We start from the raw sequence: 25,500 nt of genomic DNA, 5'->3' as shown, positions 1-25,500 counted from the left end.
GCCTCTCGACTCTCCTACTCTCCGCCTCTCGACTCCCTACTCTCCGCCTCTGGACTCTCCTACTCTCCGCCTCTCGACTCTCCTACTCTCCTACTCTCCGCCTCTGGACTCCCCTACTCTCCTACTCTCCGCCTCTCGACTCTCTGGACTGACGAACACGGTCCTTTTATCCGCCCCGTAGCTTCGCCCTCTCAGCTTTGACCCCCTCCCTTCGACCTTTCACCTCGCTCCCCATTGGCCCGAGAAAAAGTGGGCGTGAAGGCTTTTTGATCCATAAATTTGCATATATCGATCGCCCTGGGGGCGGGGCCACCCGCCCCTCGCTCACCGATTGGACGGCAAAAAGTGGGCGTGTGTCGTTTTTGATCCGTTTTTGAAGCACAAAATCCGTGATTTTGTACACGCTGTTCGGCGCGCGCCCTGCACGAGTCCAACACCGGTACCCACAGCGGGGCAAGAACGGTGGCGATGCGACGGTTGCGAGGTGTGACGGGAAGGTCGTGGCGGTTGTGGTGAAGCGGCGTTGTGGTTGGTGGTTGATGTTGTGGTTGTGGTGGTAATCATGGCGGTTGGTCCAAAATAAAGATAGCAAAAGAAAAACGGCTATCCTGAAGAGTCGCAGCACGCATAAATGACATGTATTCCCACTAGACAATGGGTTTGGGCCTAACTACACATGTACTTACCGAGATACCTCACCTAAGGGACCTGAATGGTGGTTTGCGAATTTGGTAACCACAACAATATATATATATATATATATATATATATATATATATATATATATATATATATATATATATATATATATATATATATATATATATATATATATATATATATATATATATAAATATATATACACACACACACACTCTCTCTCACACACACACACTCTCACATACACGTTTAAAACATGGAAATAAAAACTTGCAAATTAATTACATTCAACAAATGTGAGAATGCAACAAAGATGGAAACCTATTTCCAAGTATAGGCCTTCTCATATGACCATGATGGGATGATGTTAGTAACCGTCATGATGTCTTGACCCACAGCTTAGCAATTATGGCTCAGGCACATAATGAGTTTTGCGGTCTGAGAAGATTTAACTCTATTGTACGACTTTGACGTTCCCATATGAACGGATGGCTCATGATGGTGTGAACCCACTCCCATTAAAAGTGCATTCATGATGCTATGACGACGATGACGATGACGACCTCTTTAGTGCCCCCCAATTAACCACAGCATGTGGGGTTGACCGAAGGGAAAGTTTTTTTTTTCTTTTGCTCAAGCCTTCCATGAACGAGCTGGGCAGGCCAGACGTTTGACTCAAGCAGATTTTGGCACAAAGTTGCATTTTAAGGTGCCGGTGACCTCTTGCCCACTTTTCCCACTGAAAGACACTTTTCCCATGGAATCACTGACATCCACAATCTCATGCTAACAGACAGGATATGCAGCTTAATGTCCATCTGAGGGATGGTGTTTTTTGCAATGCAACAGCCTGCCCACAAAGCACCAATTTGACCATTCATAAATGGGGTAGGGGTATCAAAACTACACTTGATGCTGTCGAGCTGTCTGAACCTTTCACGATACTGTGAACCCGAAATCAAAACTCATTTCTGACACACCTGTCTGCAAATGTGCTTGCAAGTTACATTAAACTACGTTGATGTCTACAGTCTTTGTCCTGCATGTAATCCATGTGCAAACTCATCCCTATAAGCCTTCAGCAAACTGATGAGAAAAAAATTGCATCAATAGTTATGCCTCCACGCACATTGGATGTTAGATGTCAACCCACTGTTACGTTTGATCTCAATTAAAGGTGACATGAAAAATTAAAGGTCCCTTGAGAAAGAGCGAGAAAAGTGAGTGAGAATGAGTGTGAGAGTAAGAATGAGAGTGAGGGTGAGAGAGAACAGACAGATAAGTGGGAGAGAGAATATCAGATGCTTCTACCTCAAGTTAGGGTCTGAAAAAACGATTTTCAAATGGCACATGGGCCGTCGACCTGTTCACTCCAAAATTGAATCAGTTCATTGTTGTATTACAGTTCATACATACGTCGGGTATGGTTGAAATATCTTGAGTGGTTCACGAGTTATTGCAGTAAAACAGATTTTCAATTGAAGGGCACTTCCCCTTTAACATTTGAACCCAAAATTTAATCACTTTATCTCTGTATTACAGTCCATAGTAATGCCAAGTTTGGTAAAAAATCTCTCGAGCGATTCAGAAGTTATCGGGGTAACAAAAATCTGCTACTTTTAGCAAAAGGTCACATGACATTTCAACTTTGACCCCAGAATCGAATCAGTTAATCCTTTCATCATAATATACCTTTGTACCAAGTTTGGCAAAAAACCCTTCAGCGGTTCACAAATCATCGCAGTAACAAAATCATCATGCACAGATGCACAACCCCAAAATAATGTCTTCAGCAGCAGAGATAAATAAATAAATAAAAGATTAAATTCGCAATCTTACAAACTCAGTGCTTCTTCCTATCACAACTTAGCAGCAATTGCTTCTGGTGTTCTCAACAAGTTCTCACTCGTTACCAAATAAACGTGACCCAAGCTACAACACAAAGAGTGCAGATAGTGAGACAGTTAATGTACAAGTTCCACACAAAATGAAGAAAAATAAAAAGAGAGTGGAGATTCAAACCAAGACGACGAGGAAAGTGTCAATGGTATGCTTTAAGGTAGCAGATGGCATCAGCAGAAAAAAAATACACAAAGGCACGACATGGACGTTTTGATTCACCCACCCCACGGCACACCACCCCTACAACCCCCCCACCCCCGTCGCTAAGCCAGCTGGCTGGACTTGGTCACAAAACATTACGTTGACATGCGACCTTCAAAATATGTGTATATATATATATATATATATATATATATATATATATATATATATATATATATATATATATATATATATATATATATATATCTATATATATATATATATCTATATATATATCTATATATATATCTATATATATATATCTATATATCTATATATATATATATATATATATATATATATATATATATATATATATATATATATATATATATATATACATACTTTTTTGTGAAAGCTTCTGATAACTTAGAGCTCAATATAAAGAATTCAGCCATCTTTCTTTTACAAGTCAGCAGAAAGCTTGAAACGTTAACTCACTAGAAAAGTACCAAACAAAACTCATTGATTATTGTGACAAATCCCGTCACCACCTGTTGGTGCTGACAATATAGTGCTGAAAGAGATTCTGGTGAGGAAAACTACTCCGGTGTCAACACAAGAGAGTTAAAGACCGAGGGAAGACAAGCATCACAACGATCCCACTCTTTGGGTACAAATCGCACATGGCAACAGGTGCACAAAGACTAATCCATAGGGCATTACCCAAAGACCACCAGTTTGTGTGAGATGTGCGAGATGGTCACATGGATTTTCACAAGTTTAACATCAGTCCTGCGATAGTATGGATTTTACCCTCTGTCCCACTCCACCACCCCCAGATCTAAAAGGAGCATACAGGTACAAATATAGATTGGAAAAAGACTGTGTTTTGAACAAGTTAGTTAGCTCTTCCACAATTGTACGATTAAATAATTATTATTATCATGAAAAAATTGTAAGGCTGGTTGAAACAGCCTCAGGACAAATCTTCAGGAAATTCAGGTTTTGTTTGTAATGAAGCAAAGAAGCCTGAAGTATGTAGAATTAAAAAATATATATTAAAGAAGACTCATAGGTACACAGAAATTGGTGATTCAAGTTTAATGTAAAAGGGGAATTATTATTATTTATTTTTTAAGAAGGTGAAGATAAAAGCAAACGGTAAGAAGTCAAAGGTCGTGGCGAGGAGGCATTTTGAAGTGGATGTGATGAAATGGAGGATGAAAATAACTTTTTACTCTATCAACTAGTTATTTATGAACCAGACAAACTAGAACAACCTGTGCCATAAATGCAAACTGTTAACAATGGTGCACAAACCACAAGCACAACTACAAACGCATCCAGTTTAGAGAATTGGACTTTTACTTCGTCAACCTTTTGTTTGGAGGAGGAATTGGATTTCAATTGAAAACTAGACAAATACATGAAATTCCTCCACCCACGTCACACGTCAACCCACTAAGTTTGATCTCAATTAAAGGTCACATAAAAACCTAGAACGGCAGGCACTCGGTGGAGCACATACCTCCACCAGGCTAAACAGTTTTATGTTTGTATCCCACTGATAGGACGGATATGAATGCTGACCTGAACTAAAATCGAATCGGCTTGTTCTTGTCACCTCACCAACTCATCAACCTTGTTTTGTCATAACTCGTCCATAACTTGAGATATCATGTGATACATTGTTTTTGGCACCATCTCTCAATGGTGAAGAATCACATGGAAATTTAAAAAAATTCTCGTATCCGGATATTGATCTTAACCCAAATCGAACCAATCCATCTGTCACACACCAAACGTGGCCACCAATTTTCGTCCCAATCTGTCCGTAACTTTTTGAGATATCCTGCTCACAAACAAACAGACAGAAAGACAGACGTACGGAGGGACAAACAAACAAAAGGAAGAAATCGTGCACAGCACGATACTTTCAAAAATCCAAACAAACACCAAAATTCTAGGTTTTGATTGGTGAACCAATTCAGTGACCCAAATATGCAAATTCTGTCCCATCTTGCACAGCACTCAGCCTCCAGTGGTTCGTGCTCTGTTGCCCAGAGCGGGTGGTTCATGCTCTCTGTCTCTGTCTCTATCTCTATCTCTCTGGCGCCCCCCCCCCCCACCCCACTTCCCTCACGTTCACCTCCACCTTTCCCTCTCCCTCTCCCTCGGCATGTTTCTGATGGCGCCTGTCTTGTATCGTGTAAAGTTAAGATTGGAGAAGTTCTTTATATCTGCACAAATCTGCACTGTGTCCTTAAAAGTGTTTTTGGAAACAATTGCATGCTCTTTACTTCGTGCAATAAACTGGTGGTGTTGTAAATGTACCCAGTTAGTCTTGTCTTTTCCCCCCATTGGTCCAGCACAGGGCAAGTCCAAGAATTCGTGCACGTTACCATATGGGACATTCAGAAAGTTTAACCCTCGGAAAAGCAATTAAGATAGTCATTGACTTCAGTGGTTTTTATTCTGTTGGGAATCGGCAAGGAGAACACCCACAATAATTTATATGCCATTAGTCCTTGCTCCTTGGGATGATTATGTAATTGAAGAAAACATGTTGCGTTATGTATGGCACCACAAGAAACACGATTTTTCAAAGAAATATGTTCAAGTTCAAAGTTCTCTAAAAGTATTTTATCATTCACCAGAATTTTCAGTGTGGAGGAAGTTGAAACACTTCCATAACTCATCACAAATTCTCTTATAGGAAAAATACAAAGTAGTCAAGAGAAATAAGTGTTAACAGAGGACATACGGACATACACAAAAATGTACAATATAAAACGATTCAACCCGGACAAGACATGGAGGACAGATCTGTTTTAGTATGTGTACAAGGAATGAAAATAAATAAATAAAGGATTTGCATCGAGTAATTTGTTGGTAATTTTTTTTTTTTTAATGCTCATATAGATAATTGTTTTGATTTGTCTCAGGATCTCAGGGCTTTTGTACATTCAATTTAAATAACTATATGTAGATGTAAACATGCATCAACGAGACTGAAAACATCAAACCTAGAAACGTAGTTATATTATAGACAACTTCCATTTACGCAAGGGAATAGAAAAAGGTATGAATTTTGTGTAAAAGGGAAACACCTATTCCAGTATGTTTCATTAAAAAACCAGAAACTCAGAGGTGCCTGAAATAATGATAAATAACTCATATCTTCTTCAAAAGGAGGTAACACCCCTCCTTACAAATGGAATGATCCCATATTGTTTAATCTGCCTTAAACTAAGCCATGTGTGCACAGGTCTCATGAGAATACATGAATGCCCAAAATGCCTACTGGCCAAAGTAGTGGTTAAATCTTGTCGATGTTGAAGTCGTCTTTCCCACAGACTTTGCAAGCGATGTCCCACACGTAACGGTATTGTCCCACACATAACATTTTAAAATTACTTGCGAACTAATTAGCTTATATTTTAAGCTAGGAATACAGGATCTATGACCAATACATGGTGGATTAGAACTTCTGAAAATGGTGTTAATTTTTTTTAGAGCTTTTAGTGTAATCCAAAAAAAATCCATGTAACATTGTTATGTATGGGACATCGCTTATTAAGAACAGGCCTAATCTGCATAATTAATGAAGTGAACAAAAAAAAATTCTGTATTAAAAGGGCATGGTAGAGTATTCATGTCCATGTAAAAAAAAAACAATGTTGTAAAGTTTGGTTTAATTGACATCACAATTTCAAATTATCCCATGCGTAACACATAATTTGCGTATGTGTAAATTAGTTTAGTGATTTCACACCTTAAACCTATGACTTTGCCATTTTCTTCAAAAATTTATAAAATTTCACATTCAGACTTGAAAATCTCATTGAAATTATAGCTGTGACATGAATATGAAATTCTGCCATCTGAGGGGACCTTCTCTTGGACTTGCCCCACAGTCCACATGTTTGTGTTAGCCAGCAAGTTCTACCCCATGTGATTTGCTCTGTTAGCCAGCACACACTCACCATCACTCGGCAGTAATCCCAGTGTGCGCTGAGGGCACGAGTCCTCCAATATATTGCCATTCCCAGGTAAGGTATCACACAAAGTAATGCAACGCTGCCAGAATTGGCAGTACCAATTGTCCATGGGCAAAGTTATCCGTGCCCGGCAGCCTCAGGACTAAGCGTTAGGAAGGGACCAGAGTGCTTCCCCCGTGGCGAGCCTTGGGTTTTGCGGGCGCCCGATCTGAACTCATATTCGAACTCACACCCGGGCCCATGTGCGTGGTGCTGTGGAGGAGGTTATGCGGCCGTCTCACGAATCATGTGCTTCTGCATGTGGGGAGCAGACATGCTACAGCGCTAAAGCCACATGGAGAGCAGACGTGTTGCAGCATCAAAGCCACACAGGATGGGCCACTGCACAGGAGGGATCTGTGAATGTCAAGGCATTGTTTTTTTTGACCTTTTGACACCTTGCCCTTTTGACCTCAAAACAAAGAGGCTTCCAGCTTGTCACTCCCTCCAACAGGTGGTTACGTTTTGTGAAGATTGGAGTAAAATTGTAACCTATAGGCGATCGACATACAGGTAGACAGACAGACAGAGAAAACAGAACAGACAAACCAATGTACTTGTGTATCTCCGATTTTGCAAGCAACAAACAACCAAACAAACAAAGGTGAAAACATAACCTCCGTCCACCGTCGGTGGTGGAAGTAATTAAATGCCACATAAGAGAGCATGCACAAGAGAAAGAAACAAGTTGAAGAGAAAATATCAGATGCTCCAAGCTCTAGTGATGGTCTCCACAATGATTCTCAAAGGGCACATAACCTTTGATCCGTTGCACCCAAAATTTAATCTGTTCATGTTCATCTTTGTATTGCGGTCCACACTTGTGCCAAGTGTGGTTGAAATCCGTTCAGTGGTTCACAAGTTCTTGCAGTAACAAGGACTTTGAAGGAAAGGACACATGACCACGGACCTTTGATCTTTTAAACCTAAAATATAATCAATTCATCTTTACCTCTTAATATCAAAACATACTTGTATCAAGTTTGGTCAAAATACCTTCAGCGGCTCACAATTTATCACAGTAATGAAAATATGCTACCCAAGGATGGATGGACGCACAGCGTGACGGACATCCTGAAAACATAAGGCCTAAGGCTGTGGAGACATTAAAGAAAAGTTAAACTGGTGCTTTTTCTGCAGAACAGTGGATAGTAAGAGCATCCCTATGGTCTGTCTGCCATTAGTTTAGTGTGTCGCAATAAATGAAACATGAAACAAGAGCATCACCGTTTTGACATGAACAAACACCGAAAAGAAATCTCAGGAACAATATTTTCAAAGAGCTGAGGTAGGATAGAACATCGTGCGTGTACATGGACGGTATCAGTCAACATGACACCAGGGCATCCCTCAGAAACCCCACAGGTGTACACACCAACCGGCAGAGATAAAATCCTTCGAGCAAAACAACTCAAAATCGAACAAATGCAAAATTTCCTTACCAGCTGAATGGCGATCATGAGGACAGTCTTAAGGGAGAATGTCCGGTCACACAGGTCAAAAAGATCTTCCAGACTCGGCCCCAGGAGTTCCAACACCATGGCATTGTACTTTCCACAAGGCCCGAAGTAGTACACTTGAGGAATGCCCTCTTCAAAAGGCAAAGGGAGGAGCAAGGCATTAAAAAAAAAATTAGTACAGGCGGCATGTGATTGCATCCATCTATAAGTGTGTGTGTGTGTGTGTGTGTGTGTGTGTGTGTGTGTGTGTGTGTGTGTGTGTGTGTGTGTGTGTGTGTGTGTGTGTGTGTGTGTGTGTGTGTGTGTGGTGTGGTGTGGTGTGTGGTGTGTGGGTGTGTGGTGTGTAGTGTGTAGGTGTGTGACTGCTCTTTCTTGACAACCACTGGTCCAATCTAATTTAAACTTGCCAGGTATATTGCTGGGGACCTGAGTATGTGCCTATTCAAGGTTTAATATTAATCGGACAAGTGCTTCCCAAGTTATGGCCATTTATTTACCAAACCAATGACAAGACACGTTGCTGCGGCCATTTATTTACCAAACCAAAGACAAGACACGTTGCTGCGTAGGTGTGGCCGATGGGGAAAGGACGCCTTAGTTACCGTGGCATAGGAGTGGCAATGGTCAATGGCAGCGAATGTCATGGCAAATCAAAGACAGGGAGGTAAACTTGATTTTAATTAACTATGTGTGTGTAAGTATCACAGCAGTTGTTACTTCAATGCATGCGATAATTCGTGGAATGTAAGTGAACATTCCGTACGGGCACGCACCACTTCTGCGTAGTGATGACCTACTGTATTCTAATAATTTCTCGATTTCTTATCTGCATTTATAAATACAATGCCCCAATCCAGTCGTCGTTTACGAGAGCGAAGGAACGGCCTGTGTAGTTGTTTCTGGCACGCGGTTTGAAATTTTTGGGGGTTTTTTTGCACGTACGGGCACATACTAGTAATTTAAATTACACAAGGAAAGAAAATGGCTGAAACCCATCCAAATGAAAAAGCACCAAACCTCACCATTTCTACTGGTACCTTGGTGTGGCACCAGTAGGTGTCAGAACCAGATGCATTATGGGTAGTTTTTAACCTCCACAGTCTAATTGGGTTGGCCTGCTTGATGCTCCCATCTACACCCCTGGCCTCAAGGTGCATGAAACCTCGGGTTCAAATAGTGTACACCCCCCAACAACGTATCCGGTGTAGACTGTAAATGCCCTTGCAATTGAAGAACCCCCGACGTCTACTAATGTCTGTCCTGCATGTGAAACATACTTGTACAAACTCCATAATGAGCCATAGATCATGACTAAAATAAAAAAACAAACAAATAAAAATATTGCAAGTGTAATATGTTACATATATGTAATATATATATATATATATATATATATATATATATATATATATATATATAAATATATATATATATATGTAATATAATATATAAATATCACAAGTGTAATAAATAACCTTCCTTCATACACTCAAAGTAACTGCGATAAAATATCATCAATGGAAATTATTTAAAATAAGCATGCCATTCTGAAATCCGAAGCAAACACTCGTATCCCCGCCACCCCAGAATCATGAAAGCAACAATCAACACGTTTTAAAAGGTTTTAAAATTCAAGGAATGGGTTTTCCAAACTTCATGCCTTTCATGTTTACAATGTCAGCATCTCAGTGTTAGCAGTGCTAATAATTCTTGGGTTACAGTGACGATTCACCCCATCCCCCCCCCCCTCAAGGGCATTAACCGCTGGAATGTGCAGAATTCTTCAGCCATAGCAAACATCACTGATCTCAATGTGTTCCGGTGCAGTGACCTGAATGCATGCTCGTCTCGTCAACGTTCCCTCTTCGATACCCTCAAAAGGTGCAAGGCGACGCCAGATGATGCCATCATTTTATAAACTCGCTAACGCTGTTCACCTCACAGTTCACTTTGGGCTTCCGGTGGCGAGCTGAGCTCATTAACCCAACCATGGTGTGAAGGTGACTGTGAAAGCTCGCTGATAATCCAGGTGTAAAAGGGATTGATGCGGAAAATTATGGAAATAGGCCCGAGTTTTGCTGGACGATTATGAGCAGCTCGTGCCCGAGAACACCAAACTCTGTGTGCCCCATTCTATATGAACATGGCCACTCAAGTCGACAGCAGGTGCTCGGAACCATGGTGAGATGTTACCATGAACACAGCCCGCATGCCTCCTCCGAACCCTTCCCTTCCCCCGAGCACCTGTGCCAATGAACGAGTTTTCTGCCAAATAGTTTTGGCACTTGTGATGGCCTAAAGGTGCACCTGATGAACAACGGCAATCAGGGAGATTCCAAGCTGACAAATATCACGAGTAAAGAGATTGATGAATGGATCATCAGATGAACCTTGTGGTCTAACAAACCGGCAGAGAAAACTGCACCACCACCTGGACCAAGGAGTACAATTAGCCAGATGGTGGTGCCATCAATATGACAGCAGCCGAGGAGCACAAAAACATCTGTTGGTGTCCACCACTAGCACAACACTGAGACTACAATGACTCGTGACATGAAATACCTTCTACCTTGGTGATATCAACACAAAACAGCCATATACCAGAGTTGTTTTGACAACTTTAAACAACACACGACCTCCCAAAATAATTGGGAACACCACACCCATATATGGAGTTAATCTAACTGGCAAAGGAACAAATTCCCCCCCCCCCCCACCCACAAAGCAAAGCAGCACATAGGGCCTTATAAATTATAAGGTTGTCTTGTTGTAACATTTGTGATGACGCAGCACTATCAGCTTTGATGCAATCTACGGTTAGGGTGGCTGGATGTACCAGCATGACAACGCACGAGCTATACTGCCGTGTTCGTGAAGAATCTATTGGAGGACAACGACATTAAATAACCTCCATTGGTCTGACTTGAACCCAATGGAACCGCCCGGGGACATCTTGGAACACAGAGTCAACAGAGCACGATACGGCATGGAACTTGCACTTGTTCCAAAGGAGGTATGGTGCAACATTAGGGCATAAATCATCAACATATGGTGCAAAGTGCTTGCAACATCAAAACACTATAATATATCGATAAAAACACAATTGTGAATCAATAACCCGACATATTTTCCGAGTGTTCCAATACCCTTGTTATACATGTATTCGTGAAACACGATCAAAAATGGATTGACAGGATGATGGAAAGGACTAGCAAATCAGAGACGATGACGATGACGATGCTCCAAGCGGCGTTTTGTTGCAGGTTGAACCAAAGCTCGGAAAATTAGTCCCAGAATACAATAACGTGGAAAACACCATTTGCCACATCCCAGCGATTATGCATCACAGGCGAAGATAGAGGATTTCTTCAGCCAAGGCAGAGACGTTGTGCTTAACAATAAACCACAACATCTAGCTAACACGGGATTTCCGACAGGATATTCTAATTAACATGAGCTCTGAAGATCACCCTGTCCATGCAGGAAAGTAGGTTGCATAAGACTCCCTCACAAATCAAGCTGAGATCACACACTCAAAAAAAAATTAAATAAATAAACACAGGTATGTTTTGAACATCTCACATTTAAAGGTAAGGCTCAGATTGCTGCAAGCAAAGAAAGTGCATCATGCGGTTCAATGGCTCATCTGATCACACAAAAAATCATTCCTTGTACAACCACTGGAAGGGAAGGCAATGGATCGATGGCAAGATGGAGGGGGGGAATAAATAAATATCGCTAGGGTGAAAGGGGGAAAAAAGGGAGGGTGGGCAGGTGGTGCAAATTGAGCTTGGAGGAAGTCAAGTGCCCAGGACGACGACGTGGCGTTCCACAACAAATCATGTAAAACATTAATAACAACTACTTTGCATGATTATTCTGCTGCTGGAAAAACGGGAGCAAACACGCAAAATGGAATGGCACAGGAGACCGTCAACTCAATTCAGTGACTGATCTTTCATGAAGTGAGACAAGCAACAGCCAGGTAAGATGTCCCTTGAGCGGAGGGGGTTGGAGACAGCAGGTGTGTTAATCAAAGATTTGTACGCAGATGGCATAAAGGTGCAATGACGTCGATTGGAACAAGTGTGGATGTGCCTTGAGATGAAGGTGAGGTTTAAATAAAGGACGGTACTTTTTGATTTCAAGAACAAGAGGTGCATTTCCACCTTGAACGAAAGAGCACAAACACTTTCCATTGACCCAAGTAGTTTTGATAAAGTTAAAGAGGGAGTAAAGCTTTAGAAGAAACGATTATGAATCAAGGTTTATTAAATCACTCACAAAGGTACACGGCGTTGCCGGGCAATTCCGGCTCCCTCCTCCCTCCCACCCCACCTTCTCCCTCCTCCCACCCCACCCTCTACCTCCTCTCACCTCCACCCTCTCCCTTCCCCCTTCCCCCGCCTCCACCCTCGCCTCCTCCCTCGCCCTTCCCCCGCCTCCTCCCTCGCCCTTCCCCCGCCTCCACCCTCGCCCTTCCCCCGCCTCCACCCTCGCCCTTCCCCCGCCTCCACCCTCGCCCTTCCCCCGCCTCCACCCTCGCCCTTCCCCCGCCTCCACCCTCGCCCTTCCCCCGCCTCCACCCTCGCCCTTCTCCCACCTCCACCCCTTCCTCTCCCTCCCTCCCATTAAGGTACATGGCATTGCCCGGGATCTTACGTAATATTGTTGCGGGGCCGGGCGTCGGCTGCGAGCACGACCGCGAGATTGAGCGGCAGAGTCAGCTCGGCCGATCACCCGGAATTTAGATCGTACCTTTTCGTAAAACTCCGGAAAAGTACGGGTCCTTTATCGGACCATGAAGCGTCAATATTTCTGCCACGTGGTACAGGGTTATTTGCCAATTTTAAAAATACCTAGATTTCCACGTGGCGATTTACCGAGTCTCCACAACCTCGACGGCACCCGTACGGAACGAGCCGCTTGGCATACTCAAACAGCGTGCGACCCGAGTGGTTTATCGCCGAGATCCGTTGGTCCAAATGTCCCGTTACAGCAGAAACAGCCTGGCTAATTTTCCAACACGCAGCATGCTAAGCCAATGGAGGAAAGGACACGAACGAGCTGAAACATTTCACAAATGGGGATGTTTATTTACAATAATAATTGGGGAACGAGGGAAGCACGCAAGAGCAGAGTTAAAGCGATTAAAAGAAATGCACGTATGTACAGCACGGCATTATACAATTTCCTACTTAATTGACTAAGCCACAAACACACATACGCACACACCCAAAGAATCGGACCAAAATGGTCTTTATTCGGACCTCCAGCCCGGAGGACAGTCGAGCTGGAGGTGAGAGTCTGTTTGACCTTTCCGCCTCGTGTGGTCTTCATGGACCAGGTCCTCGGGGCAGAACTGGACCCCCAGCACGATCCAGACGATCCAGACGCCCTCACGACCGGGCTCCAGGCGAACGGAAGTCGGCAGGGCGAAGGCTGGCAGGAGAAGACCCTCCGTTGCACCGACCACTCCGTGCACAGACGCTTTCGCACTCAACCACCTTGCGCGCAGATGTTCACTTCTTGCGCAGACGCTTTCGTACTCAACCACCTTGCGCGCAGATGCTCACCTCTTCTGTCCAGACCAGAGCACCTTTTTTTGTGCTCAGGCGCGAGAGACCTTTTGTCGCCACTCGCCTCCTCATTGGACGGTCCGTTCTCGGACGACTCGTTGCAGCCTCCCGATTGGCCGGGGCCGAATACTCTATCTGGCTAAGGCGGAGCCAGCCTGAGGTGCTAAGCCTCCTGGTTGGACAAGGAGCACGCCCCTGCCCTTCTGGGCGAAGTCTCGATCTGAGGTGTTGAGGTTCCTGGTTGGACAAGGAGCACGCCCCTGCCCTTCTGGGCGGAGTCTCGATCTGAGGTGATGAGGTTCCTGGTTGGACAAGGAGCACGCCCCTGCCCTTCTGCGCGGAGTCTCGATCTGAGGTGATGAGGTTCCTGGTTGGACAAGGAGCACGCCCCTGCCCTTCTGGGCGGAGTCTCGATCTGAGGTGTTGAGGTTCCTGGTTGGACAAGGAGCACGCCCCTGCCCTTCTGGGCGGAGTCTCGATCTGAGGTGATGAGGTTCCTGGTTGGACAAGGAGCACGCCCCTGCCCTTCTGCGCGGAGTCTCGATCTGAGGTGATGAGGTTCCGAGTTGGACAAGGAGCACGCCCCTGCCCTTCTGCGCGGAGTCTCGATCTGAGGTGATGGAAATCTCCGCCCCCGTACGTGATCGAACACACGTCGACAATGGCGTCGAGCAGAACGAGGGGAAGATGACGGTGTAAAAATAAACGAAAAGAAAACCTGACTATTAAAATAACTCCACAGCGCAGGAGCATTTAATTACCCATTAGATTCGGGTCGGGACTCTAACTGGCAACATGTACCTACCGATATAAGTGATCTATAGGACCTGTATGTTGAGTGCAGTAAACTTGCAAATCCGTAACACTATGTTGGACTGCCACAATTAAGCAATATTTCGAGACAAACACATTATTTATTACGCTGTAGAATATTGAACAAAACTGAACAAATTATTGTAATGCTTTTGGTTATAAAATATTGAATGTTTTTCCATCAAGGGCCAGAACACGGATAAAGATCAAAATCGCTTGTTTTGAAATTTTTGCAGGGTGTATATATGGAGAAGTAAGCTCAGATGGTCACCTTTTTTTCTACAAAGTCTTCTTTCACCATTGAGAATTATGTTGTTGGATGAGCAGTAACATTACCTATATTTCCATGTGAAGGTTGTGTTTGTACTATTTTCAGTTTTTGAATAATTAGTGACTGGCACATTTGAGAGGTTACGTGACTCCTTTGCTGAGCTTACCGATCATTGTAATGTCCTAATTTAACAGTTACTTTTCAATTGCGATCCCATATTTGACGATCCAAGCTTACCGTCTCAGCAATTATATAGGTATCGGGTTGAAATCCGAAAACATTTTGCCTTTTCTTTATAAAGCATCGTATATATGGATATACCCTGAGCTCCCATAAGTTGTGATTCAGGATAATGCCCGATGTGAAAATATGAACCATAGATCATCAGAAAGTTTACAAAATTATTCACCATAGCGTTTCCAAGCAAAATCACACGTGGTCTGTCTCTTTCGATGGCAACACCTGGTGGCTCGTGTGTTTACAAGTTATGAATTGTGAGAAAATGACTAAAACCCCGAGTAAGGTGCATCGTGGTAAAAATGTGATCCTATAATGCAGGGTCATAGGGGGAAAAAAAAAATCACATCTCTCCAAGCTCCGAATTTGAAAACTATAGTACCTACAAAAGCTATGTATGCAGCAATTAGTATGTCAGAAGATCAGGCATTCGATGATATGAATGAGGAAAGTGAAAAAAATACATTTTGAGCGCTTTATCGTTCAGAAACCATTGCGGCATGTTCCAAGTCAAAGCATTGTTGAGCAGGCCAAAACAAAATGGCGGCTTAAGAGCACTGCAAGATGACAGCGGGCTGACCAAGTTGGCGCAACAACATATTGGTATGGCTTTTAAAAAAGAAAAAAAATTTTGATCAAAAATTTTTGTTACCCACAAAATTATCTTAAAAAGGGCTGTTTATCATAGAGTTTACAAGCAAAATGATTGCACTTTACCTGAACCACAATTTATAGGAGAGATATAGGACAGGCAGTCAGGTCAGGTCAGGTCAGGTATGGGAGCATGCGCCAGAGCAGTGCATCAATGCGTCCACTTTCCGCCGGTACTCCAGGGGCCTCTGTCTGGCCATCCCCCAGGCAGATGCTTGGCCCATCCCAATCTCCTTGAGATGCCGATCAACCTGCTGCAACCACGAGGCACGTGGTCGGCCCCATTGGCCTCCTCCACTCACAAGACTCCCTCGCTGAGAGAATCTGGTGAGCAGGATCAGCGTCAGGAAAACGAGCCACATGTCCATACAGCCGCAGCTGACGCTCACAGAGTATGCTGGTAACAAACCTCATTTGAGTCACTCTCAGCAACCGCTTGTTGGATACAAAATCCGACCAGCGATAGCCAAGGATCCTCCGAAGAGACCTGGTACCAAAGGAATCAAGTCTCAGTCTCAGATCCTTGGTCAGAGTCCAAGTCTCGCATCGATAGAGCAAGACTGGAAGCACCAAGAACCTGAAGACTCGGACTTTCATCCTCCCGCACAGGTACCGGCAGCACCACACCCCATCATCCAGTGAATCCATAACTCCCCAGGCCTGACCCAGACGTCTATTGACCTCTGACTCACAGGCGGCAGAGACATGAATATCACTACCAAGGTAAGTGAATCTCCCAATGACCTCAACATCCTCACCGCAAACAGGCACAGACAGGACAGCGGCATCCAAGATGTCATTGAAAGCCTGGATCTTAGTTTTGACCCAGGAAAACCGTAATCCCAGCAGCTCCGACTCCTCATTCAGCACCTCGGGGGGCCCCCAAAAGGATATCTAAAGTCTCTGCAAAGATGACTGCATCATCTGCGAAATCAAGGTTAGAGATCTTGACATTCCCAAACGATGCACCGCAGCTTTATCTCTCCGACATCCTCCCTAGAATCCAGTCCATACAAGTGCTGAAAAGTGTGGGGGCCAGTACACATCCCTGACGAACTCCAGTAACAACTGGAAATAAGTCAGAGATGGTACCACCACATCTCACAGCACTCTCAGTACCAGAGTAGAGTTCAGACATCAGATCGATCAGTTTTGGTGGCACCCCACGTAGACCAAGAATCCTCCAGAGGGCATCCCGATTCACTGAATCAAACGCTTTACAGAGATCAACATAGGCTGCAAGCAGCCCCTGCCGAAACTCTCGTCTGCGTTCGGTGAGGACCCAAAGAGGAAGGATACGGTCAATCGTTGACCTCTTTAGTGTAAAGCCTGACTGCTCTGGACGCTGGTGCTTAAGCAAATGGTGGCAAACCCTATCAAGAATTATCCGAGCAAAGACCTTGCTGGACGCTGAGAGCAGCGTCACCCCTCAGTAGTTGTTGCAGTCTTGGCGATCACCCTTCCCTTTCCAGAGAGGGACAACAAGGCCCCTCTTCCATTCATTTGGGATGGTGCCTGTGTTCCAGGCAGAGCACAGAACTGCATGCAATGACACGAGTGCAGCAATTCTACCAGCCTTGAGAAGTTCAGCATGGATGCCATAGATCCCTGGAGCTTTACCCCATTTTAACCGGTTCACCGCAGCTTGTGTTTCCACAAATAACGGTGGATCACAGTTGATTGGAGGGTCAGTAAAAGGGATAGTAGCACCATGGACTTCCAACTCGACAGCTGGTGAATCAGCCTGGTGCAGCCTCTCAAAGTAACCAGCCCAACAGGCCTTCACTTCAGACTCCTCTGTCAAGAGCCTAACACCCTCTGCTCTAACTGCAGTACACCGAGGGATGGGCTTGGTTGAACACAATGCGCAAATTCTTCACGGTGAGATCACTCGCCTCAGTCGGAGCATAAACAGAGACCAGGGAAATGACATCTAAGGAGTGATGAATCCTTAGTCTCATAATACGCTCGTTGACCGGTGTTACCTCAATTATCATTGGAGTCAGCTTATTGGACACAGCTACAGCAACTCCTTGGGAATGGTAACCAACAGAGCAACCAGACCAATAGTACATGTAACCACCCACCATGATCTCGCCACAATTCGGTCTCTGAACCTCAGAGAATGCTGCAATACCGATGTCCAAACACTTGAGCGCAGATGATAACAGAGACAGGTGATCATCCTCTCTTCGGGATAGGACATTCCAGGCACCCACCAGAAGGGATAGCCTCAGGTTAACCCAAGGAGACCACCATCTGGTGGACGACACCTCAGCACCACTCCAACACACACTCCAGCAATCTGACCCGGGAATGTTACCCTGTGGTTTCCCTCCTATCACCAAAGATTGGGGGTCCCGAAGGCTTTGCCCCAATCCCGTCATCCGGTGAGCTGCCCTGCAAAGGGAAGCTGCACAGGAGGTACTCTGACGGAGTGGGTTTTCAGGTTTCTTTGTGCTTTTGTGTTTTGCGGAATGAAAGGCTTTATGGTGGCGGGAGTGAAAATCCTGCCACCAACCTCCTAATAAGAAGTAACGCAACTGCAGGAGGTCGTCCGCAAACACAGTTGGGCACTAGATATGGATGGCCGTCGGCTCACAAGGAGCTCCTCCGCCCTTTGACAGGTTTTGTTTTTAATCCTGCTGGGTGTGCATATCCAAACACCCTCCTCACCAAAAAACCTGGTGGGAGAGACTGTTTAGTCACTGACAACCTGTTCATGGAACAGGTTAGTACAGGTTTACATGATACCTGCAGAAAGTCACAGATCTAATCTGGCCTGACCTGACATCAAGGACAGGCCCATGTGTCAAGGCAAGATGGTGTTGCTGATATAAATGGTCATGAAAGGTGATTTGCTTACACCATTTAAAAAACAGAAGTAAATAGAGAAATTTTTTAAAGGATGACGAGCACTTCAGCAAGCTTACAAATGTGCCTTTAATGCACTTAAAAAACTATCTCCTTTAAGGCCCGGTCACACCTTGACGTTTTAGCCAGCGATGGCAACGTATTAAAATGTATGTAAAACGCTGGCTTACGTTGAACTTTTGATGTTTTTTTTTAAAGATTCGGACGTATTCATAGCGACTTGGTCTTATGTATAACGCATTGGTAATGGACACAGAACGTTTCGTTGTGTTATAGATAACTTATACCAACGAATGCTGAACCTGTTGTCGGCCTACACAACCGATGCCCAACGATAGTCTAACTTGGGCATAGCGCGTTGCACGCATCGCCGACGATGTCGTGACGTAGCCTATTAAAAGGCTGACGCACAACGATTCGAATCATAACTGCCCTAGAAATGGAAGTGTCAACATTGCGGTCACACCTTGGCGATCTTGCCAGCGTATGCCGACCTAAGAAAAATGTGTCTAAAACGTTGGGGCACGTCAAATACGGTACGAGTAAGTTTGGTATACGTGAGTACAACGCTAAAGTACGCTATCATACGTCGTAGTAAATGGAGTACGTCAAGAAATTTTAAACATGTTCAAAATTTTACGACGTACTCGGCGTATGACACACGTTCCGCATGCGATGGGGATAAGTTTTACACACGATATGTGGACACTTACACACGTCCACAAAGGCTACTTATAAGCTACTCATAAGTCGAAACACGTCGCGGTAATGTCTTTTTTTACACGAAACTTATTTCTAACTTATGTTTGACGTGCTTTGAACCAATTCTTTACGTAGTCCCAACACACATCGACGTATGTAGAAGTATTCCAATAACGTCTTCCTGTCGACAAAAAAAAAAAAAATTTACGTGTTTCTAGCTTACAACTGCCATATAAAGACGTGTTCCCAGCGGTTTTGGGAATTGGTATATAAAAATGCTGCTCATAAAAGGGGAACCCAACAGTGTTTTCGAGTCCTTTTTGAGTCGATGTCCATGTCAGCAGTAACAGTATCAGTATCAGTATTAGTATTAGTATGAGTAGTAGTTTGTTCATGTTGGCAGTAGTAGGTGAGTGTGAGGGGGAGGGTGTGGGTTATGATGGATCGTCCTTGCGTTTAACGATTTAAATGATAAACTCAACGATTTAAATGGCTGCATCTCCACTATTGAAAGTAGACGCTTGCGCTCAACAATTGGATTTTTTTTTTACACTCAACGACTTTAAAACGGTACCACTCAACTATTTTCATTGTTTACAATGAACGATTTAAATTGCTGTCAGTCGCCTTTGTTTTTTGACGCTGGCGCTCGGAAATTTTAATCGTTTCTATTGAACGTGCTAAATCGCTCAAACCCCACTATTGAAAGTAGACGCTTGCGCTCAACAATTGGATTTTTTTTACACTCAACGACTTTTAAACGGTACCACTCAGCTATTTTCATTGTTTACAATGAACGATTTAAATTGCTGTCACTCGCCTTTGTTTTTTGACGCTGGGGTTTGGAAATTTGAAGCGTTTCTTCTGAATGTGTTAAAACGCTCAAACTCGACTATTTTAATTAGACGCTGCCGATGGATAATTGGAATCATAGCCAAGCTAGACATCGAAGTGTGAACATCCTCGTCATGCCAAAGAAAAGTTTGAAGAATGCTGCAAATAAGTGTCCTGGCCGTGGCCGTGGATGCTGACGCAAGGACGATCCATTATACCGACGTCTTTCAGCCTATGAGTAACTTAAAAGTAACGTCTGTCGATGTGTGGCAACGATCGCGTAACGTGCCAACAACACGTTAATCATAGGTTAGAAATAAGTTTCGGGTACGCTAAACATTACCTCGGCGTGTCTCAACTTATGATTAACTTACAAGTAGCATGTGTTGACGTCTGTCAACGATCGCAGACCGTGCATACAACTTGTGGCCAGCGTAGCGGAAGGTGTGAGTCATACGCCGGCATACGTCGTGAAATTTCAAGCATGAAAAAATTTGAGGACAACCAAAAAGTACAACGTTTAAAGCCAACGTACAACGACGTATGGCAGTGTTTTTCAGCGTGCTCTCAATGTTATCAAAACTTACCCATAACGTATTCAACGTGTGCCAGCGTTTTAGAAAAAAAATTCAAAAATCGGCATACGTTGGCTAAAACGTCAAGGTGTGACCGGGCCTTTAAACGAGAGCACCTCGTCCGTCTTTGAAATGGGTAACCACAGGCAGTGGACCTGGCTATCTTTACCAACATTGTGAATGTTAACATAGCAACCTCGTCCACAGCACACAACCACGTCCCTCTGGATATTAACTTGTATAAGCACGTGAGCAGAGTTGTTGGGGATTGGGAATGTTCGAAAAAGGAAGGGAAAGGAAGGGAAGGAAAGGGGAGAGGAAGGTGAAGGGGAAGATGTACAGTGTGTGATACAACATAGCATGAGTGGCAGAAGGTAAAAGTCAAGCAGGATGCCTAACTTGCATAACCCAACACATCAAGAGCGGAAATTTACACCAACTTGGATTAACGCGCATGATGCGACGATTCCACAAAGAAGAATTATACAATTTGGAGAGATGTCTCCAAAGAGTTGTGAACAAGCCGAATAGGAAGTGTTACACACACGGGCTGCAACTACTGTATTTCTGACATATCCCTGTGATATTCAATTCTGGTGGAGCCTGTTTTGGCAAAGATCAAAATAGAAGAAACTAGAACAGCACTCTGTGGAGCGCATACCTCCGCCAGGCCGAACAGTTTATGTTTTGTTTCCCACTGCGAGGTGGGATCTGCATCCAAACCTTAACGAAATTCTAATTGGATTGTTGTTGTCAACTAACCAACTCATCCACCTCGTTTTGTCATAATCCATCCAAAAACTTTGAAATAGCATGCTATATACCGTTTTTGACCCCATCTCTCAATGGTGAAGAATCACTGAACAATTTTTTTAAATTCTTCTGTCCAGACCCAGATCTTCACCAAAATCTAACAAAGTAGTCCTCATACACTCAACTTGTCCAAGTTTTGTCTGAATCCATCCAAAACTTTTTGAGATATCCTGCTGACAGACAGACAAGGGTGAAAACAAAACCTCCATCCACCTTTGGTGGTGGAGGAAACAAGTGTAAATGTACTTCATAAGTAAACATATCCCCAAGTGTGAACAAAACTTTTTGCTGGTTTCAATACTCGAGGACACTTCATATGACGGCCTTGTACACTGTGAGGAGCTCTGAGCGGCTCTGCGCAGAATGCAGAGGCGTCAGCCTGCCTGAGAAGCTGGTTTGGCGTTGGGGTCTCGTGAAGACAGGTCGTGACATATTGTGAGGCTTAGGAGCTTCAGATACTGAACATCTTCCAGGGGTTGGCAAGTGAAGTAGACCTGGGGGAGATGCCAAACCTTGTGAAGAGGCAAAGCGAGAGCATCTGGGATTTTCCTGCATCAACTTTTATTGCTTGAATGAGCAAAGTGATTCGACAAGAAGGTTAAAACTGCTGCTGTCAGCTGCTCATGTGCAAATAACACAGTTCAGTAACTATTTATGGTGCATTACATACCTTTAAAGGCTGTTCTGCAGCCAATTTCTTATTTGAGCAAAATGAAGAGAAAGTTTGTTTAAAAATATGATCAAATACAACTGGATCTGCAGCAGCAGGGGAACCTAAACCTCTTCATTAACCTCACAAACAAAGAAAAAAACAAATAAATCACAGGTGCCACAATGACCAAGAAGTGGAAGAAAGGTAACCTGATGGAAGTGTCCAAATGTCTAAACTCAATGATGTAAATTTTATTTAGAAATCTCTGACTAACTTTTGTTATTTCTCTGCTGGCCAAGAGGAGCGGAGGGTGTAATTGAGGGGGTCGGGAGCGGAGTTGAGGGGTCGGGAGCGGAAATGGAGCGGCCGAGAGCGGAGTGGAGCGGCCGGGAGCGGAGTGGAGGGGCCGGGAGCGGAGTGGAGGGGGCCGGGAGGGGAGTGGAGGTGGTCGAGAGCAGAGTGGAGGGGGTCGGGAGCGGAGTGGAGGGGGTCGGGAGCGGAGTGGAGGAGGTCGGGAGCGGAGTGGAGGGGTCGGGAGTAGAGTGGAGGGGGTCGGGAGCGGAGTGGAGGGAGTCGGGCATGGAGCGGAGTGGAGGTGGTTAGGAGCGCAGCAGAGTGGAGGTGGTCGAGAGCGGAACGGAGTGGAGGGGGTCAGGAGCACAGCGGAGTGGAGGTTGTCGGAAGCGGAGTGGCGGGAGTGGGGAGCTGAATCCAGGTGGTTTGGAATGGAATCAAGGGGGTCGGGAGAGGAATCGAGAGCGGAATCGAGGGGTCTGGAGAGGAATCGAGAATCTGGAGAGGAATCGAGAGCAGAATCAAGGGGTCTGGAGCGGAATCGAGGGGGTCGGGAACGAAACTGAGGGGGGGAGGGAAGAGGAGAGTGGAACGGAGGAGGGGAAGGGAAGAAGAGAGTGGAAGGGAGGGGGGAAAGGGAAGAAGAGAGTGGAATGGAGGGGGAAAGGGAAGAGGAATGGTGGGGGAAGGGAAGAGGAGAGTAGAATGGAGGGGGAGGGAAGAGGAGAACAGAATGGAGGGGGAAGGGAAGAGGAGAGCAGAATGGTGGAGGGAAGGGAAGGGGAGAGAAGGGGAGAGTGGAATGAAGGAGGGAAGGGAAGGGAAAGGAAGGGAAAGGAAGGGAAAGGAAGGGAAGAGGAGAGAAGGGGAGAGCAGGGGAGAGCGGAATGGAGGAGGGAAGAGGAGAGCAGAATGGAGAAGGGAAGGGAAGAGAAGAGCAGAATGGAGAAGGGGAGGGAAGTGGAGAGCATAATGGAGGAGAGAAGGGAAGAAGAGAGCAGAATGGAGGAGGGAAGGGAAGAGGAGAGCAGAATGGAGAAGGGGAGGGAAGAGGAGAGCAGAATGGAGGAGAGAAGGGAAGAGGAGAGCAGAATGGAGGAGGGAAGGGAAGAGGAGAGCAGAATGGAGGAGGGAAGGGAAGAGGAGAGCAGAATGGAGGAGGGAAGGGAAGATGAAAGCAGAATGGAGGAGGGGGAAGAGGAGAGCAGAATGGAAGAAGGGAAGGGGGGGAAGAGGAGAGCGGAATGGAAAAGGAAGGGGGGAAGAGGAGAGCAGAATGGAGGAGAGAAGGGAAGAGGAGAGCAGAATGGAGGAGGGAAGGGAAGAGGAGAGCAGAATGGAGAAGGGGAGGGAAGAGGAGAGCAGAATGGAGGAGAGAAGGGAAGAGGAGAGCAGAATGGAGGAGGGAAGGGAAGAGGAGAGCAGAATGGAGGAGGGAAGGGAAGAGGAGAGCAGAATGGAGGAGGGAAGGGAAGAGGAGAGCAGAATGGAGAAGGGGAGGGAAGAGGAGAGCAGAATGGAGGAGAGAAGGGAAGAGGAGAGCAGAATGGAGGAGGGAAGGGAAGAGGAGAGCAGAATGGAGGAGGGAAGGGAAGAGGAGAGCAGAATGGAGGAGGGAAGGGAAGATGAAAGCAGAATGGAGGAGGGGGAAGAGGAGAGCAGAATGGAAGAAGGAAGGGAAGAGGAGAGCAGAATGAAAGAGGGAAGGGAAGAGGAGAGCAAAATGGAGGACAGAAGGGAAGAGGAGAGCAGAATGGAGGGGGGAGCGAAGAGGAGAGTGGAATGGAGGGGGAGTGAAGAGAGCGGAATGGAGAGTGGGGGAGGGAAGAGGAAAGGAGGAGGGAAGGGAAGAGGGGAGAGGAATGGAGAAGGGAAGGGAAGAGGAGAGAAGAATGGAGAAGGGAAGGGAAGAGGAGAGAAGAATGGAGGAGGGTAGGGAAGAGGAAAGCGGAATGGAGAAGGGAAGGGAAGAGGAGAGCAGAATGGAGTAAAGAAGGGAAGAGGAGAGAAGAATGGAGAAGGGGAGGGAATAGGAGAGCAGAATGGAGGAGAGAAGGGAAGAAGAGAGCAGAATGGAGGAGAGAAGGGAAGAAGAGAGCAGAATGGAGGAGGGAAGGGAAGAGGAGAGCAGAATGGAGAAGGGGAGGGAAGAGGAGAGCAGAATTGAGGAGGGAAGGGAAGAGGAGAGCAGAATGGAGGAGGGAAGGGAAGAGGAAAGCGGAATGGAGAAGGGAAGGGAAGAGGAGAGCGGAAGGGAGGGGGGAAGGGAAGAGGAGAGCGGAATGGAGGGGGGGGAAGGGAAGAGGAGAGCAGAATGGAGGGGGAAGGGAAGAGGAGAGCGGAATGGGGGGAGGGGAAGGGAAGAGGAGAGCGGAATGGAGGAGGGAAGGGAAGAGGAGAGGGGAATGGAGGAGGGAAGGGGAGGGTGGAAAGAAGGGAGAGGAAGAGAAGGGTGGAATGGGAAGGGGGAGAGGAGGGAAGAATAACGGGGGTGGGAGAGGAAGGGAGGGTGGAATGGCATGGGGAGAGGAAAGGATGGTGGGGGGGGGGGTGGTGGCGGCAGGAGAGTCAGGTGGTGTGGGGGTGGGAGGAGCAGTGGAGTAAGGAGGTGGGGTGGTGCGAGGGGACGAGTGGCTGGATGACACAGCCTTGCCTTTTGCCGCCAAATTTGTTTTAATTCTCACGCACAGAGAACATTTTGTGTTGCCATTTATTCAGATATATTGTTTGACCCATTTAACTTACAAGTATGCCTCGTCTCAATTGGTTTTAAAGGTCATCTCATAATGCAAGCTTTATTTCATTAGTTTGAAGGAGTGTGGCTTCACAGTGAGGGTACAATTAACAATGCTTGGAGACAAAAAACAAACAACTTTGTGTATGATTGAGAGTTTCATCCGCATGATCTCCATTTGCAAAACTCCCATCTTACCTTTTTTCTTTCAGGCCATTTGCATTGGTTGTTTAAAAAGACAAATTGTTATCAAGGACGACAATAA

The 25,500-nt window shown here is 45.2% G+C and overlaps 1 protein-coding gene across 5 annotated transcripts in view; it reads right to left on the bottom strand.

Annotated features, from left to right (window-relative positions):
* Window positions 1–25,500, bottom strand: part of LOC147015576 (casein kinase I) — a 128,540-nt gene that overhangs the window by 72,542 nt on the left and 30,498 nt on the right. For all 5 annotated transcript variants that reach the window (XM_085850456.1, XM_085850455.1, XM_085850457.1 and 2 more), the window contains exon 5: window positions 8,189–8,337. In XM_085850456.1, coding sequence (XP_085706582.1) covers window positions 8,189–8,337 — 149 coding nt within the window. The remainder of the gene's footprint in view (window positions 1–8,188; window positions 8,338–25,500) is intronic.

The sequence above is a fragment of the Eptatretus burgeri genome, chromosome 12, assembly GCF_056783735.1.
Source record: "Eptatretus burgeri isolate ZD-2024b chromosome 12, Ebu_testis_v1, whole genome shotgun sequence".
Classification (NCBI taxonomy): Eukaryota; Metazoa; Chordata; class Myxini; order Myxiniformes; family Myxinidae; genus Eptatretus; species Eptatretus burgeri.
Note: the sequence above shows the minus strand (reverse complement) of the source record. Positions and strands in the feature narration are given on the sequence as shown.